Below are 17,014 nucleotides of genomic sequence, written 5' to 3' on the forward strand. Positions count from 1 at the left end.
AATTTAAATGAGAAAGAACTTAAGATTATACGTAGTCATTGAGAATAGTTTGAAAGTAGCACCATTTGTTTTTTAGGGTACAAACAGAATAAGTACTTGGTGAGGTCCACAGACAAATGAAAACGTACTGATTTACATGTATGACTAACTGAAACGCAATATCACTGCATTTCCCCAAGTAGTAAATTCAATATAACCTATATGTTAAAAAAAAAACCCACCAACCCCCACACAAAAACAAACAAACAAAAAAACCCCCCCAAAAAACCACCAAACCATATTGTCAAGCAAAATATTTTTAATTAGTAGGCTGATCATAAATAAATCCACATAAAAGATTTAACAGATTACAAAGAGTTTTGTGTTTCCTTTGTGGACTCAATTCATAATATGCATTAATCAACCTCATTCTCTAACTGTGACAAAAAGAGTTGTCATCCAACAATGCAGCACAGTTTAAGCAATTCATATTTTGTAGTTAAATTTTTACATTTTCTTTACAAATGTAACATTTATGTACATCATATATATATACTTTTTCTATAGTTCATGTACTGAAACTCTATTGGTTGTTTTTTTTTTTTTACAGGGAAAATGTTGAGTTCATTTAATGAATAAGAATCATTCCTTGTTAAAAAGTAATTCATATAAACGAGTTAACACGGTACCACTGCCTTTGGGCATCTCTTGTCAGAGTTCAAGTCCAGAGTGTTATGTTAATTATAAGAAGAAAGCATTTATCTAATTTTACATTATGACGTATCATTGCACAGAGCTACGTGAATTTGCCAGCTTGCAATGAACAGCGCGTGGCACTGCCAGCCTGCCGGAAAGGGGTAGAACCCATTCAAAACCTACGTGGTGACGCGGCGTCAGCATTACCGCTAATTTAGGCTGGAGAAAACCTGCCACTTTCTTTCTCCCCCTGGCCCTGGTGCCAAAGCCCCAGACGCCAAAGGCCCAGGGCGCCGAGCACCGTGTCTCGTAACAACACAGGACTGCACCGAAATTGCCTAAGCGCTTCTCTGACAGATTAAGCTCTATACCTAGGTGTGGATTCTTTTTCTTCTTACTCGATGTGATTCCACTTCACTTACAAATCTGCTGCTGAACGTGAAGCAGAAATTCATAGTAAGAGAACGCAGCTTCTGTCCGGTCTTCGATCAAATGCTGAAAAAATTCCGTTTTGGCAGGACTCTCGTCTCTGAAGAAGAGAAGAGGGCATCTGTCTAAAAATGCATACTCTTAAAAAGAATAATTACACATTTAAAATAGTACTGATACCTGGAGACGTCAGAAAACGGAACTCGGGTTATGAATCAAGTGACGACATTCTAACACCAGAATATACTTTGCCATTATTTAAAGTTTGTTTTGAAGACAAGCAATTGCATACAGATTGCACGGGAAAAGGCGACTTCATGATTAACTTGCAAAACTACTTACTTCACCACGTGAAGGACTGGGCTCAATGGTCTGCTGTCTCTAAGCCACGTTATAAAGGATCTGGCTCTTTCCGATGAAAGCGTGTCTAGTTCTGGAAGATGTGTCTGGGGAAAGGAATTAGGAAATCATTTCCTTTCTTATAGACTTCAGCAGTATTTAGAACTAAATCATGGTTCCCGTTACCACCAAACACCTGCCAGCACTCGGGTCCCCAGCCGCCAACAGCAGCAACAAGACAAACAAAATTCAAATGGTCGACAAATACGTTTCTATTTTCCTGGATAAGTCAATACAATATGTTTAGTAAGTATTTATTCTACCTGAATATTGAGCTTTTCTGGATAAGTCAATAAAACGCACAATATTAATTAGCATGTCACTGGTGTTGTGTGGCACCTTTATGCTTCTTCTAAAGGAAATATTCAAATGAAGGGGATTACCATTGAGTCCAAATTCCCTTAACAATTATACATTATATCCTAGTCTGAAATTAGACGTTCTGGGAGAATTTCATTTAATTCATTTCCTTTAATCCTTAAAGTTCAAAGGTAAGGAATTTCAAAGAACAGTGTGGATGTGTAAAATGTATTTTAAAACTATATGCAAGACTATTTTAAAAAGATCTAAAAGTCTATTATTTGTGTGTGTGTATATATACACACACACGTATACATAAAGGTAAGATTTATTTTTCTTTTTAAAAGCCAACTTAATAGTAGACTAAATAATTCAAAGTATATATAGCATGTAATAAAATTTAAATTAAAATGTTTGTGTTAATTACATTCATAATTCATGTCAGTGTTTAAAAAGTATAAAAACAAAAACATTTCCATTTTGATATAAATTTTTCAGATATTTTCTAAGTGTATACAGAGCTATTATTATTATACATACAAACACATTTTTAAAAATACAAATAGGGTCACATTATACTTATACATGTACTAGACTCTCTTCAGACTGTATTCGTTTTTTTTTTTTTGCCTTTTGAAAGAGACAGGGTCTCACTATGTTGCCCAGGCTGCAATGCAGTGGTTATTCACAGGCACAACCATAGCTCACTGCAGCCTTGAACTCCTGGGCTCTTCTTGTTTCAGTCTCCCAGTCCACTAGGTTTTAGTCATTAACAAGCAAACACACACAAATAAGTCACAAACAAGCAAACAAAAAGTTAAAGTTGTACAAAACCCACTGACCATTTTCTGTGGTATGGATGCAAAATTAGGATACCCAAGCACGTCCTCTATGAAGTTATTGTCACAGCCTTTCCCAATCCAAATATAAAAAACCTAAAAACAAAAGGCAACAAAATATTAAAACTCCCTAATAGTAAAGAAAACCCATTATAGCTAATGTTCCTCAAGATTATCATGCATAAAAGAGGTAAAGTATCTCAAATACAGTAGGGACAAACAGAAAAGTGACATGCAAACCTATCATTGGTACGTTGTAAATCTCCATCTAAGAATCTAGAGTGGTTCATATCTTCTTTGCTTAAATTCTAAGGTTTCCCATAAAATATATTTTACCTTCTTCTTTACTTACTTCCCCCATAGGAATGCAACGTTTTAATCGGGATAATCGACTCACTGTTTCCCATCCACTATTTCAATTACTGTCTCTATATTTTAACTCATGTGTTTCCCTCTCTTCTGTGGCTGTCCTAATTCTCTTCCAGCTCATGAGGTACCATTTTGAAGCTATCCTGACCATTCTGACACCCTTCACCGCTGGCCCTGTCCAGAGAGTTCTAATCTCCTAAATCATCAATGAAATTTCTGACAATGGATGTAAGCTGAGCTAGGTGAACTCTTGCGGTCCTTTTAAATTTTATGATTCTGTATGGTAAAGTCCTTGAAGACAGGAATTTATCTCTTCTCTTTATCAAGTATATATACTCCATGATAGTAAACAATCCATGGTATTATAGTTTATTAACCTATAATATACATCAGTATACAATTACGTCCAACTAGAAAAGTTTACAGTGAATTGACCTCTAGTACCAGTAACCAATCTTTTTTTTAAGAGACGGAGCTCGCTGTGCTGCCCAGGCTGGTTTCTAACTCTGGGCTCAAGCGTGCCCGGCACGGGGAGGTGCAAAGGCGCCAGGAAGGTCGGTAAGAGAGGGGAAGAAGAAAGGCTTTCTGGAAGAGACCACCAGGGAGCATCTACCCCCTTATCGCCTCTCAGTTCCCAATCCACCTTTCACTGTCTCCTCTAACAGGGCTGGACCCTCCAAGTGTTTCTTTTTCCCAGCTGAAACAGAGTGAAGCTTGTCATAGAGGGTGCTTACAGAGCCACAGTCCATTAGGAAAGCGCCTTCTCTGGTCAGCTTCTCTGCGGACAGTTTTTGAAGAGGTGGCTGAGGCACAACCCTGTCATTAACGTGCACTGCGCCCTGAAAAGACAAAGACAGAGTGTGAATGAGCTTACGTCGCTGCCGCCATAGACTGGGAGGGAATGGCTACTCTTTATGAAATACTGGAAAATGACCCTTGAGAGCTTCGTAGGATGCAAAAAATATTGATCATGTGTTACCATCTTGGCTGCAGAATCACGACCTTCAGATGTATTCAAATTAAAAAAGCGAAGACATGAATATGTAAAACAACCTATCACATTTCCTTCCCTTTTGGGGTTAGGATATACGAAAAGTGTAACTGTTGACTGCTGCACAGCAAGACACCTTTTACATTTCTTTAGTGACACAATACTATGCCTGGAATTCATACTAATTCCAAAGAATATAGTTTTCACATATGGAAGAAAAAAGACCCTCCACTACATATTGGCACACTGAAGTTATTATTGGATACCAGATTTGGTTTACTGTGTAATCAAAATTTCAACTGATCATATCAGAAACAGTCAATACCTACAAAATACAAACGGAAATGTCCACTCTACAACTTAGCTTTGTAATAAATATTATAACCAAACCCACAAGATAAATTACTTCTCATATGAAACCGTTTTTTAAAACTCCATAACCACTGATAGTATCTGAGAGTCCCATCATCCAATCAGATCCAAAGCTTGTGTCCTTAATTCATGTATTACTACCATGGGGGTGGTGGGGAAGAATGGAAAAAAATAGTTGATATTATGTTATTGCCTTAACTGTAGAATCAAGACACTCAAGTATGCTCAAATTTAAAAATTTCAAAGGCATTAAGATGCCTACCTCGTCTGTCAATCTGTCTATCCTGTATAAGTTGGGATGAATCATCTTCATCAGATGGACAAGTGGCTGAGACTTGATCTGACACATGGCGTACACGCGATCATCCAGGCGTGTGCTTGTCCCCGTTCTAAATGCTTTCTACAAGGAAAAAGATACATGTTTTGAAGTAAAATATAAATATTAAAGCAAATAGGTATTATCAGTCCTGGAAAAAGCATGGAATTCAAATCAGACACACCGGGAGTCAACTCTCAGCTCTACAATGGAGCAAGTTGCTTAGCTTCTCTGAACTGTACTGTCCCCGTAAGACAGAAGGAAAATAACACCTCCCTAGGTGGCTGTGAGGATTAAATAAGACGATAGCTACAATGGTGCCTGGGACATGGAAAGATGTTTGGTAAATATTAGATCCTGTCCTGAGAATCTCTTTAGAAGGACAAATTAAGAGTGAGCTATGGGCCGGGCGTGGTGGCTCACGCCTGTAATCCTAGCACTCTGGGAGGCCGAGGCGGGTGGATTGCTCGAGGTCAGGAGTTCGAGACCAGCCTGAGCAAGAGCGAGACCCTGTCTCTACTAAAAATAGAAAGAAATTATATGGACAACTAAAATATATATATACAAAAAATTAGCCGGGCATGGTGGCGCATGCCTGTAGTCCCAGCTACTCGGGAGGCTGAGGGAGGAGGATCGCTTAAGCCCAGGAGTTTGAGGTTGCTGTGAGCTAGACTGACGCCACGGCACTCACTCTAGCCCGGGCAACAGAGCGAGACTCTGTCTCAAAAAAAAAAAAAAAAAAAAGAGTGAGCTATGACCGCACCATTATTCAAATTGCTCACACATACAGAACAAAGAGAACATACGGTTTCACTAGAGTCATCGTGTATTTAGATACCTTCATTTTCCATTGACCTGTCTCTTTGGCTTTTCCAATGCTAGAGTGTATAATCCCTCTAGTTAAGTATTACAGAACAACCACCTGGATCGCATTTTTTTCATATATGTATTTGAAAAAATTTCAAAACCCTTATGAAATAAAACAGTGCATGGAAAGCCACCTGTTTGAGAAGGGCCAAGACGTAGAGAGGGAACAGCTTGAGGGAGCTGGGCGCTACCAGCGCGGAGTGCTGCAGATTGGAGACGGTCGAGCCGTAGGCCGACAGCGGGTCCACGACGGCGTTCACCAAGGCGTCCCTGGCATCCGACAGACTCGACGAAACCGACCGATCCACAGCTGTGAAGCAACCGAAATGAAAAGCATTTCACCATTAGATTCCAATAAGCACAGTATCAAATGTGTAAGTAGTATTTAAAAAAAAAAAAAACAAAATTTGAGTTTTTAGCATGGAAAAATGCACTTCTGATCCCTCAGTTCAAATGTCTTAATATACATTTTTTTCTGAACTAAATCTGACAATCAGAACAAGCTTAGGTTCTTTTGGACGTTTTTGTTTTAATCTCTTAAGTCTAAAACACTTAGCCACCACTGATGTTAGGGAATGTATACTGTCCGTCTACTGAGAAAGCCCTGGGCAGGTTCCCAGTATTCCAATGGAAGTCACGTGCATCATTTTTTCCTGCACAATCAATGTAGATTCTCCAATCTGAGTTATTATCCCTTGTGATCCTCTAAAATCTTCTTTACAGAGCATTCTAGGTCAACAAATTTTTGAAGAGGGCAAAATGAACATAGGTTTTCCACGCAGACATTGAAGAGACGTATCAATGTGAAGCTTATTTTCCTTCAGGAATATATTTTATTAAAATAGAGATAACCTATGCATACGCCTAAGCATTAAAAATAAAATTAGACTGAAAAACAGTTATGGTATAATTAATTCAAAATCTAGATACAAAACGATAGTTAAAAAACTGGGATCCTTTAGCGAATGTTATTATAAATTTGTCCCAAATGAGTATTAATGACGGTTTTTCTCTAGGACTTCATGAGAAATAGCAAGACTTATTTCATGTCTAAATTAATCTATAAGGCAAATTTGTTAACAACAAAACATTCAGTGCTATATTAATTCCCTAAAGGATTCTTTTTAAAGCTGACATACGGTAAAATCTGTATTTTGAGCATGGTTCTATGGTGGTTATGTGTTGAGTACACAGTCTCTTTTTGGTACAACCCCACTCTGTCTCAACCCCGGCAATCACTGATCTATTCTCCACCTGATAGTTTTCTCTTTTCCTGAATGTCATCCAGATAGAATCGTAGCTATGCACTTTTTAAATCTAGCTTCTTTCACTTAGCACAATGTCTTTAAGAGTCATGAATGTTTGTTCAAGTATTGGATAGTTCGCTCCTTGCCATTGCTGAGTTGTATTACAGTGCATGGGTATACACCATAGTTTGTGCATACATTGATTAGCTGAAGAACATTGAGGTTTTTACCAGTTTTTAGTGATTACGAATTCCCCAAAAGATTTTTAAACTAAGAATTAGCAAGAAACATCAGAACAGTCTAACTGACACTGCGGTGAATAAAAATGTGAAGCATATACTTTTTGAATAAGAGATTTCTAAGGTAAAAGAAAAACAACCTGGCTTCGGTTTTGAAGAGAGAAAAATGTGTTTCACCTATTCCTTCATTTTTTGACTCACCCATGTTTGCCAGGAGGCAGATGGCGGCTTGTACATCCACTCCTGCGTACACATCTGCCAGCGAACTTACCACTGGCAAGCAGAGCGTGTGCACTCTGATCCTCCGCTCACCTGAACAGAACCATGAATGAGTGGTATTGCAAAATACACGGCACCAGAACAGAAACAAAGCAACCATGTCAAAATTTTATTCGAGCTATTGTTTTGGCTGGATTCAATCACCAAGAAGATTGTGAAATGCAAAAATAAAGTTTCCTGGTTAACATGCTTTAAAGAAAATCACACACTCTCGAATCTAAAGGTAGACTTAGGAACATATACTATAGTTCATATACAGTTGAACGTTAAGTTCTAGCTTGTATTTTAACAAACCACATCCGACAGAATAAAATTATCAGAAAATGTAAGACGGTCAAATAACAAACGAAGGCCTTAATTGCTATGCAGTTGTTAACTTTATGGGGCAAGAAATAATGCAAAGGAAAGATGGCAGAGCTGGATTTAGCATGAATTGTTTGCCAGAAACATACAATCCTAGGGATGGAATCTCCCACAAATCAAAAAAAGTATATCGGCCGGACGCGGTGGCTCACGCCTGTAATCCTAGCACTCTGGGAGGCCGAGGCGGGTGGATCGCTCAAGGTCAGGAGTTCGAGACCAGCCTGAGCAAGAGTGAGACCCCATCTCTACTAAAAATAGAAAGACATTATATGGACAACTAAAAATCTATATAAAAAAATTAGCCGGGCATAGTGGCGCATGCCTGTAGTCCCAGCTACTTGGGAGGCTGAGGCAGTAGGATAGCTTAAGCCGAGGAGTCTGAGGTTGCTGTGAGCTAGGCTGACGCCACGGCACTCTAGCCTGGGCAACAAAGTGAGACTCTGTCTCAACAACAACAACAACAACAAAAAAAAAAATTATATCGTTTAAAGATTCAAAAGTGAGTGTTAAAAAAAAGAAAGAAAATAACAGGACATATATTTGATTAACGAATGCAAATTCCATTACTTCCCATTGTTCTCCCCGCCCCACTGAAGAGCGTGGGACGGGAGGGGGGACTGGCGCTGCAGGCTGAACTTCACCTCTGTCACCGTTACCTTTGCTCGATGTGTATAGCAGGGCCGTCTGAAAACACACCAAGGACGTATCTGTCAGACTTTCTTCGATCGACAGCTGCACCGCGAACCCGGCATCAGGGTTGATGTTGGCAAGGGACAATAAATCGGTGGAACGGACAAAGAAGTTTCCATGAAAAGTGTGCATTGAAAGACCTAAAAAAGAGAAAACTTCATATAAAAGATGAAGGTAACAGCAGGATCTTTAGCTCAAGCTAAAGTTACTTTTTAAAGTCACAGAGGTCTCTGATTTTGAATCAAAAAGCTAACCGGGGAGTACGGTTGAAGTGTAGGCAGAGTTTCTAAAATACTAACTCAAACAACCAATACAGCTTATATATTAATAAAAGGCAGGCTGGGAGAGGTGGCTCATGCCTGTAATCCTAGCACTCTGGGAGGCCGAGGCGGGTGGATCGCTCGAGGTCAGGAGTTTGAGACCAGCCTGAGCAAGAGCAAGACCCCGTCTCTACTAAAAAAAATAGAAAGAAATGATCTGGACAGCTAAAAATATACATAGAAAAAATTAGCCGGGCATGGTGGTGCATGCCTGTAGTCCCAGCTACTCGGGAGGCTGAGGCAGGAGGATCGCTTGAGCCCAGGAGTTGGAGGTTGCTGTGAGCTAGGCTGACGCTACAGCACTCTAGCCTGGGCAACAGAGTAAGACTCTGTCAAAAAAAAAAAAAAACCAACGCAGACTATACATTTAATTTATATTGATACCTAATCTTATTAACATTTCTCATATGTGATTTGAAGTCAGACATAGACCTAATGTACAAAATTAAATAAATGAAGGTTACCACACAGCTCATCTCAGACTTAAAATAAGGGATCAGAATCCCTCCCCAAAAAATTCGCATAAAACCAAGGAAATATAAATTAAATAATTATGAAGGCAAAGATCCTTAATTTGACAATTTTCATTTAAGATCTTCCCTATTCTCCTAATTCTCTTTCTCGAATGATTTCCAATATAAGCTTTCTTAGGTTCTTTCTGAGTAAAGCAAAACATTACTTTTGTCCACTTATTCAAGTTATTTTAAAAAATTGGGCGATTAGTCAGTAACTATAACTATATATATATATAGAGAGAGAGAGAGAGTTTTTTAGAGACTGGATCTCACTCTGTTGTCCAGTCTAGAGTACAGTGTCATGATTATAGCTCACTGCAGCCTTGAACTCCTGGGCTCAAGTGATCCTCCTGCCTCAGCCTCCTGAGCAGCTAGGACTATAGGTGTGCGCCACCACACCTGGCTAATTTTTCTTATTCTTTTGTAGAGAGGGGGCGTTGCTATGTTGCCCAGGCTGGTCTTGAACTCCTGGGCTCAAGCAAAGTGCTGGGATTACAGACAGGACCCACCGTGCCTGGCCCAGTAACTATATGTATTTATAACAGGGTGGGAGCTAAGTGGAGCAAACAGAAAGTCTTCCAGATGAACAGTCATCATCATAGGTAGGCAATACACGAAATGCTTCTTGATTTTGATATAAGTATTTAACATAGAGCATTAAATTTTACAACTTCATACCTTTAGTACACCTTATTCTCATAACAGCTTCGAATCCAATTTTTCTTGTGAGATACCGTTTTAGGTCTTTTTGTAACTTTTCTGCTTGTGAAGGGTTGTGAGTGTAGTGGAAAGACGGATAATAATAGATGCATCCCGCAGAATACTTGGACATGCAAGCTTTAGAGAGAAATACAGAAAGTATTAGCCACCGAAATAATAATATTTTGCTTGTCCAGTAGCATTACAGCCTCCACAGTATGAATAAATATAAGTCATAATGAGAAAATTCAAGCTGTCGAAATACGAATAGCACATAAATCTGAGAAAACAGAAACATTTACAAAATGTAACATACAATAAAGTTTATTATTGAGCAGAATGGTAAGGGAATCATTTTAGACAAACAAAACACTAAGGGCATTTTATATTTGCATAGTGCTTTAGAGTTCACTGATAGTTTTCATAGATAGATATTCTGTAGCTAATTCACAGGACGTTCTCCCCCCATATACTGAGAATGCTCCCTGAAGAGTTTAGATTTAGTTACGTGTTAAAATGTTGGTGTAGACAGATACACACAGTGCTGTCTCCTTACCTAGAGAAGCAAGATCAGAATACTGTGAACTCAGAAGGAATAAATCCACCGCAGTCTGCTGTCCTGAGCAATCTAGAGCGAGTTTCTTATAAAAATCAGTTGCAGGGCCAAGATGCTGGACCACCTAAGTCAACATATCATAAAGAAACAGCTAGAAATCTTTAATTATGCACACATTTTTATGTCACTCTTATAATAAGAAAGAGGATAACCTCTTTCCCCCTACCAAACTACAGAGTTTTTAAAATGTCTAGGCAGTGGGCATAGATTTCCTACAGTAAGAACAGCTTATGTTTACAAAAAAGCACGTATGCACCAGCGCTGCTTGAGATGTTTGATAGAAATTAAATAATTTAATTTTCATAACACATATTTCACATGGTTTTTATTATTTACATTTTGCAGATGAGGAAACTGAGGCAAAAACTGATTAAGTAAGTAACTTGCCCAAGATTACACAGTTATTGAGAAGTGGATGCCAAAATATAAACCTAAGAAGTCTGGCTCCAGAGTGAGCGCTGCTAACTGTTGTTAAAACTGTTACATAATAACATGATAGAATAAACAACTAAGGAAGGTTTTCCTTTTGGTATGAGGAAACTTGAGCTGAGATGGTGGCACTGGAGAAAGAGTCTCCAAGCTGTTTTTTTTTTTCTCCCAGAAGAGAAAAAAAAACTTGCTAAGAGTCTCCAAGTTCTTAATCACCATGTTATATTGCCTAACAAAATGTTAATGCTTTTTTTTCTTTTTTAAGATAAGGTCTCACTCTATCACCCAGGCTAGAGTACAGCGGTGTAATCATAGTTCACAGCAGCCTCAAACTCCTGGGCTCAAGCGATCCTCCCACCTTGGCTTCCAAGTAGCTGGGATTACATAAATGAGCCACTGAGCTTGGCTTAATCCTGTTAATTATACTGTATGATCATTATGTTACAGTTTACTCTAATATAAGGAATAAAGGGTATGAAGGAATACGTAAACCAGAACAGATACTGAAGCTTTTGAATACCAGGCAGATAGAGAACATTTTTGAAAGTTAAACAAGAAACAAAACTGTATCAAAGAATTCATTCCTGGGTTCCAAACATCACAGTAATTTATAATGGACTATAATAGATCAATGAACTGAATACTAGCTGTATTTGTTGATGAGTTTAAAAAATACATTTGTCCTAGTTTATTTGAAATCAGCTTCTTTCTCAAAAGCAATTTAAAAATATAATTTCTATGTAAACTGAAATATGGTACCATTTTTCTCTGGCAAATTGGTGAATAAAAAAGCAACAATACTCAGTGGTAACTAGAGAATGAGAATCCTGAAGAGTACAGGTCAATAAAAAACCCTAATAAAGAAAATTTATTTAATAACTTGAATAAAGTTTATGCCTTCTGACCCAATAATTTTACTTCTAGGAGTTTCTCCCAAGGACAAGCTGAATATGTGGCTAAAGATTTGTGACACTATTAAAACTGTTCAATTCATCCTTTTAACTGTTATGGCATTTTCTCAAATATAAGTTGAAGTTTCACAGAACTCATGTACAAAACAAAAAGGAATGTTCTAGTTTATTATTTGAAATAAGAGATTAAAAATGCCCTCACCAAATCTTCATGTAAAACCCAAGTACTTTTACATTTACTAAAAGGTACATATACACATATATATGGTTTTTTTTAGAGTTCTAGGGACCTCAGAGAATGCCCACAAAATACTCGCCAATGAAAAAGGCCAGTTAATACCTCACAAATTTAGAAAGTAAATAAAGGCAAAAAAGGGGGGGGGGGGGAAGGAGGGAAAATACCAGTTAAAAAATACAGTATGTTTGTATGATGCCCAATTATGCCTATTTGTGTGTTTGTATAACTAAATGCTAATATCTTCATGAGATTATAGACAATTTATACTTTTCTTCACTTTCCAAGTTTCAATAATTATTTCTGAGACAGGGTCTTGCTCTGTTGCTGGGGCTAGAGTGTAGTGACATCATCATAGCTCACAGCAACCTCAAACCCCTGGCCCTCCTGCCTCAGCTTCCCGAGTAGCTGGGACTACAGGCACACACCACCACCGTGCTCGCTCGGCTAATTTTTCTACTTTGTGTAGAGACAGTGTCAGGCTCTTACTCAGGCTGGTCTCAAATTCCTGGCCTCAAGCAATCCTCCCTGCTCATCCTCCCGAAGTGCTAGATCAGAGGTGTGAGCCACCACACCTAGCTTCACTTTCCAAGTTTTATACAATGATCTGTATTATATTTATAATTTAAAAGTTTATTAGTATGAGCACATGAAATTATAATGGCTTGCATTTAGTAAAGTTTACCACTTATGTAATAAAAAAGAGCACTGGAGTCAGAAAATCAAGCCACATCTTTACCATTAAATAGCAAGATACTTTCCTCATCTGTAAAACGGAAGGGTTACAATAAACGATTTCTAAATTTTCTAAGACTTGTACAGTAATAAAAATAATATACAGGCTGGGTGCGGTGGCTCACGCCTGTAATCCTAGCACTCTGGGAGGCCGAGGCGGGTGGATCGCTCAAGGTCAGGAGTTCAAGACCAGCCTAAGCAGGAGTGACACCCCATCTCTACTAAAAATATAAAGAAATTATGGAGACAACTAAAAATATATATAGAAAAAATTAGCCGGGCATGGTGGCACATGCCTGTAGTCCCAGCTACTTGGGAGGCTGAGGCAGGAGGATCGATTGAGCCCAGGAGTTGGAGGTTGCTGTGAGCTAGGCTGACGCCACGGCACTCTAGCCCAGGCAGCAGAGTGAGATGCTGTCTCAAAAAAAAAAAAAAAAAAAAAAAACTAATAATATACTGCAACACAAAAACAAAGAATTTGAGTTAAATTCTCTTACCAGTTTTTTTATTATTAATGATGTAGAAAAGTAGAATAATAAGTAATTACACAGTCCATAGAGGTAGAAAACAGCATCTTGAACATGACAGAGAAACTAAATGTACAGTACCTTTGTACTTGACCTCTGATTAGGATCTTCTCTGGACTGCAGCAGCCCTGCACCCAAGGAAGGTAACTGTGTCTGAAATACAGACACACGGCCACCTGTTGGAGACATTAATTTAAAGGCAGCCTGAAGCGCAGGACCAAGGGCACTGTGAGTTTCTCTCGTATTGGTGAACATATCTGGTAATGCACTCAGTAAGTCTTTTATAAGCTGGGAAAACAAAGATTGAAAGTTGAATTACTGAGCATTCACGGCAATATTCTTAAAAACATTCCAGAGTATACTACGTGTCCCTGCGTTTCTGGGGACTATAAACTGAGGAGTCAACAGACAGGCTACCTACATTGTTACTGTTTGCAATATTAATATATCAAGTAAGCAAACACCACACATTTCAGTTAACAGTTGAAATAACAGAGATATTTTGATACGTTAAGAAAAATAAATCAATCTCACCTCTTTACTTTCGTATAGATTCACAAGTAAACTGTCCGGTGTAGGCAGGAAAACATCTATGGGAAAAACATATATTTTCATTAACAAATCAAGTCAAAAGAATATAACAAATTAGAAAATGTTAGGTGTTTTTTTTTTTTGTTTTTTTTTTTTTAGAAAATGTTAGTTTTTATCAGGTCATACATGTAATACATACTATAATATTACTTTATTAAGTATATATGCTCTCTATATATTACACATACTTGTGTGTATAATATATACACAGGCATAAAAAACTTAGAATCAAGTCATTTCCAGAAAAAAAATTATTTCAAAACAGATACCAAAGTGCATGAAATTATTCTCACAGCATATAACGTGTATTGTAAAATAAAGCAGCCCCCATCTCAAAATCTATAATTGGAAAAACTTATTTTTCTGACCGCCTACCATCTATATCGGACACAATCAACATTTGAGGCTGTGACAATCCTTCTTGTAAATTGTAGAAATGAATAGTGCTATCAAAGGTCATGAATCCTATTCTTGTTCGTGAATCTCCAGGAAGCCTAAAGATAAAAAAGACAATTTTAAATTCAAAGTGCTCAGTAACATATTTTCTTTCAGAAAATCATGAAATAGTAAACTGAGTCTAATTACATATACGCTTTTTTATGGGTGACCAAACACTGACCCCTATTCTAAACTAATATATATCAGAAAAGATCAAGGATGAAATTTGCCATTTTCAGATGAAACCACTTGACATATTTAAAATTCACACTTCAGAAAACCGAACTACTCCATATTGAGATAAGAATAAACCAAAACTAAAAACAAAAGGATTAAAAAACACAAAAGATTGCTTGCTAACTTGCCTTTGAAACATATTCTTTTTCAGTGAAAACAGTGAAAACATAACTCATATTTTCAGTTCCAATTCTACCACAATGGTATATTTTGTTTAAGGGCAGAATGACAAATGAGTATTTTCTAAGAAAAGATTGAATATAATGCAAATCAGATTTTAATGTGTAAAATTTTAAACAAAGACCCCATTAAAAAACATGGAAACATTTATCTATCATCAATCTTTTAAAATTTTTTCAAAAGTGAATGCCACCATATAAAAGAATAAATTGCCATTTCCTTATTAATAATAAAACCGATGCCTCATCTTACAAGAAGTATATTTCACAGTACCACCAACTATGTTAACTTCAGTTATGCAATTTGTTTTAGCAATGCCTTTAAAATATCTTCAAATATCTTAAGATGCCAAAACAGAATGTGCATCAAAGCATGAAGGATTACTAGTGTTATGGAAAACTGACTGGCCTAGGCAAAGAATTTATGACTAAGACCCCCAAAAGCAAATACAGCAACCACAAAAATAAATGAGACTTAATTAAATTAAAAGGTTTCTGCACAGCAAAGGAAATAATCAACAGAGTAAACAGACAACCTACAGAATAGGAGAAAATATTCACAAACTGTATACCCGACAGAGGGCTAATATCCAGAATCTCCAAAGAACTCAAACAAATCACCAAGAAAACAACAAATAACCCCATCAAAAAGAAGACAGAAGACGTGAACAGATTTTTCTCAAAAGAAGATAGACAAATGGCCAAAAAGCATATGGGAAAATGTTCAACATCACTAATTATCAGGGAAATGCAAATTAAAACCACAATGAGATACCACCTTACCCCTGTCAGAATGGCCATTATTAAAAAGTCAAAAAACAGTAGATGTTGGCGTGGATGCGGTGAAAGGGAATGCTTATATACTGCCAGTGGGAATGTAAACTATTATTGGACAGCCGCTATGGAAAGCAGTATGGAGATTCCTCAAAGAACTATTAATAAAAGTAGAGCTACCATTCGATCCAGCAATCCCACTACTGGGTATCTACTCAGAGGAAAAGAAGTCATTTTATAAAAAAGACACCTGCAACCGACTGTTTATTGCGGCACAATTCACAATAGCAAAGACATGGGAACCAAACTGAGTGTCCATCAACTGATGAGCAGATACAGAAAATGTGAGATACACACACACACACACACACACACACACACACGCCCCATGGAATACTACTCAGCCATACAAAGGAATGAAATAATGTCCTTTGCAGCGACTTGGATGGAACTGGAGACTATTATACTACGTAAAATATCTCAGGAATGGGAAAGCAAATACCCCATGTTCTCACTTAGAAGTGGGGGCTAAATAAGGGATATGCATGGTCATAAAGAGATGTAATGGGCATTGGACACTAGGAAGGGTGGAGGGTGGGAGGAAGGCAAGGGATAAAAATCTACCTATCGGGTATAATATATGCTATTCTGGTGACGGGCACACTGAAACCCTGACTTCAGCATGACATAATTCATCCATGTAACAAAAAACACTTGTACCCCCTAAGATACTTGAAATCGAAAAAAAAAAAATCTGGTTATGTCTTCATGTCATCAGTTTCTTTTACAAGCCAAGATCAGTGATACGCAGACCGTGGCGACCAGAAGCAGCACTCAACAAGGCAAGGACTCTCGAGCTCAAATGGAAGGTGGATGAGAATCTTTCGGAATCCCCAGAGCACTTGTGACAAAGTATTCACACCAACCACCCCCGACACGTCTACACACGCCAAGACCCACTGCGGCAGCCAAGCACTCTTACTAACAATCTTAAGTCATATCTCTCGTGGGTGTTGGAGTAAAAAAAGCAATGTGCAAATAACTTTGTTTTCCAGAGTTTTGGGAGGTTCATTTTTAAATCTAGTTGAAAGGCTCCTTCATGAGCAATCTTGGCAGACACAGAAGAAGGAACGAGAGCCAGGTATAAACCACCTAGTCTATACTCTATTTCTATTTCCACAACACACCCTCAACACTCATGTGCCAAGAAGAAGAGCTCAGTTTCTGGCTCCCTAACGTAGTGAGCACAAAGATGATTCCCTCCTTCCCTTTATCTGGCAAATTCTCTCATTAGTGCAATCAAAACTAGCTTATAAAAAATTCCTTGCTTAGGCGTAAATTACGGCTAGATTTCTCTCACATAGATCCTTTTTTTTTTTTTTTTGAGACAGAGTCTCGCTCTGTTGCCTGGGCTAGAGTGCTGTGGAGTCAGC

The 17,014-nt window shown here is 37.9% G+C and overlaps 1 protein-coding gene across 4 annotated transcripts in view; it reads right to left on the reverse strand.

Annotated features, from left to right (window-relative positions):
• Positions 1 to 302: 302 nt before the first annotated feature.
• Positions 303 to 17,014, reverse strand: part of SEC24B (SEC24 homolog B, COPII coat complex component) — a 64,536-nt gene continuing 47,824 nt past the window's right edge. For all 4 annotated transcript variants that reach the window (XM_069459076.1, XM_069459075.1, XM_069459074.1 and 1 more), the window contains 13 exons: positions 14,329 to 14,447; positions 13,897 to 13,952; positions 13,444 to 13,650; positions 10,466 to 10,589; positions 9,889 to 10,047; positions 8,342 to 8,515; positions 7,245 to 7,355; positions 5,692 to 5,867; positions 4,637 to 4,774; positions 3,746 to 3,850; positions 2,646 to 2,738; positions 1,447 to 1,550; positions 303 to 1,204 (listed from right to left, as the gene is read on the reverse strand). In XM_069459076.1, the coding sequence (XP_069315177.1) occupies positions 1,090 to 1,204; positions 1,447 to 1,550; positions 2,646 to 2,738; positions 3,746 to 3,850; positions 4,637 to 4,774; positions 5,692 to 5,867; positions 7,245 to 7,355; positions 8,342 to 8,515; positions 9,889 to 10,047; positions 10,466 to 10,589; positions 13,444 to 13,650; positions 13,897 to 13,952; positions 14,329 to 14,447 (1,681 nt within the window). In that variant the 3' untranslated portion in view covers positions 303 to 1,089. The remainder of the gene's footprint in view (positions 1,205 to 1,446; positions 1,551 to 2,645; positions 2,739 to 3,745; positions 3,851 to 4,636; positions 4,775 to 5,691; positions 5,868 to 7,244; positions 7,356 to 8,341; positions 8,516 to 9,888; positions 10,048 to 10,465; positions 10,590 to 13,443; positions 13,651 to 13,896; positions 13,953 to 14,328; positions 14,448 to 17,014) is intronic.

This window comes from Eulemur rufifrons, chromosome 26, assembly GCF_041146395.1.
Source record: "Eulemur rufifrons isolate Redbay chromosome 26, OSU_ERuf_1, whole genome shotgun sequence".
NCBI lineage: Eukaryota > Metazoa > Chordata > Mammalia > Primates > Lemuridae > Eulemur > Eulemur rufifrons.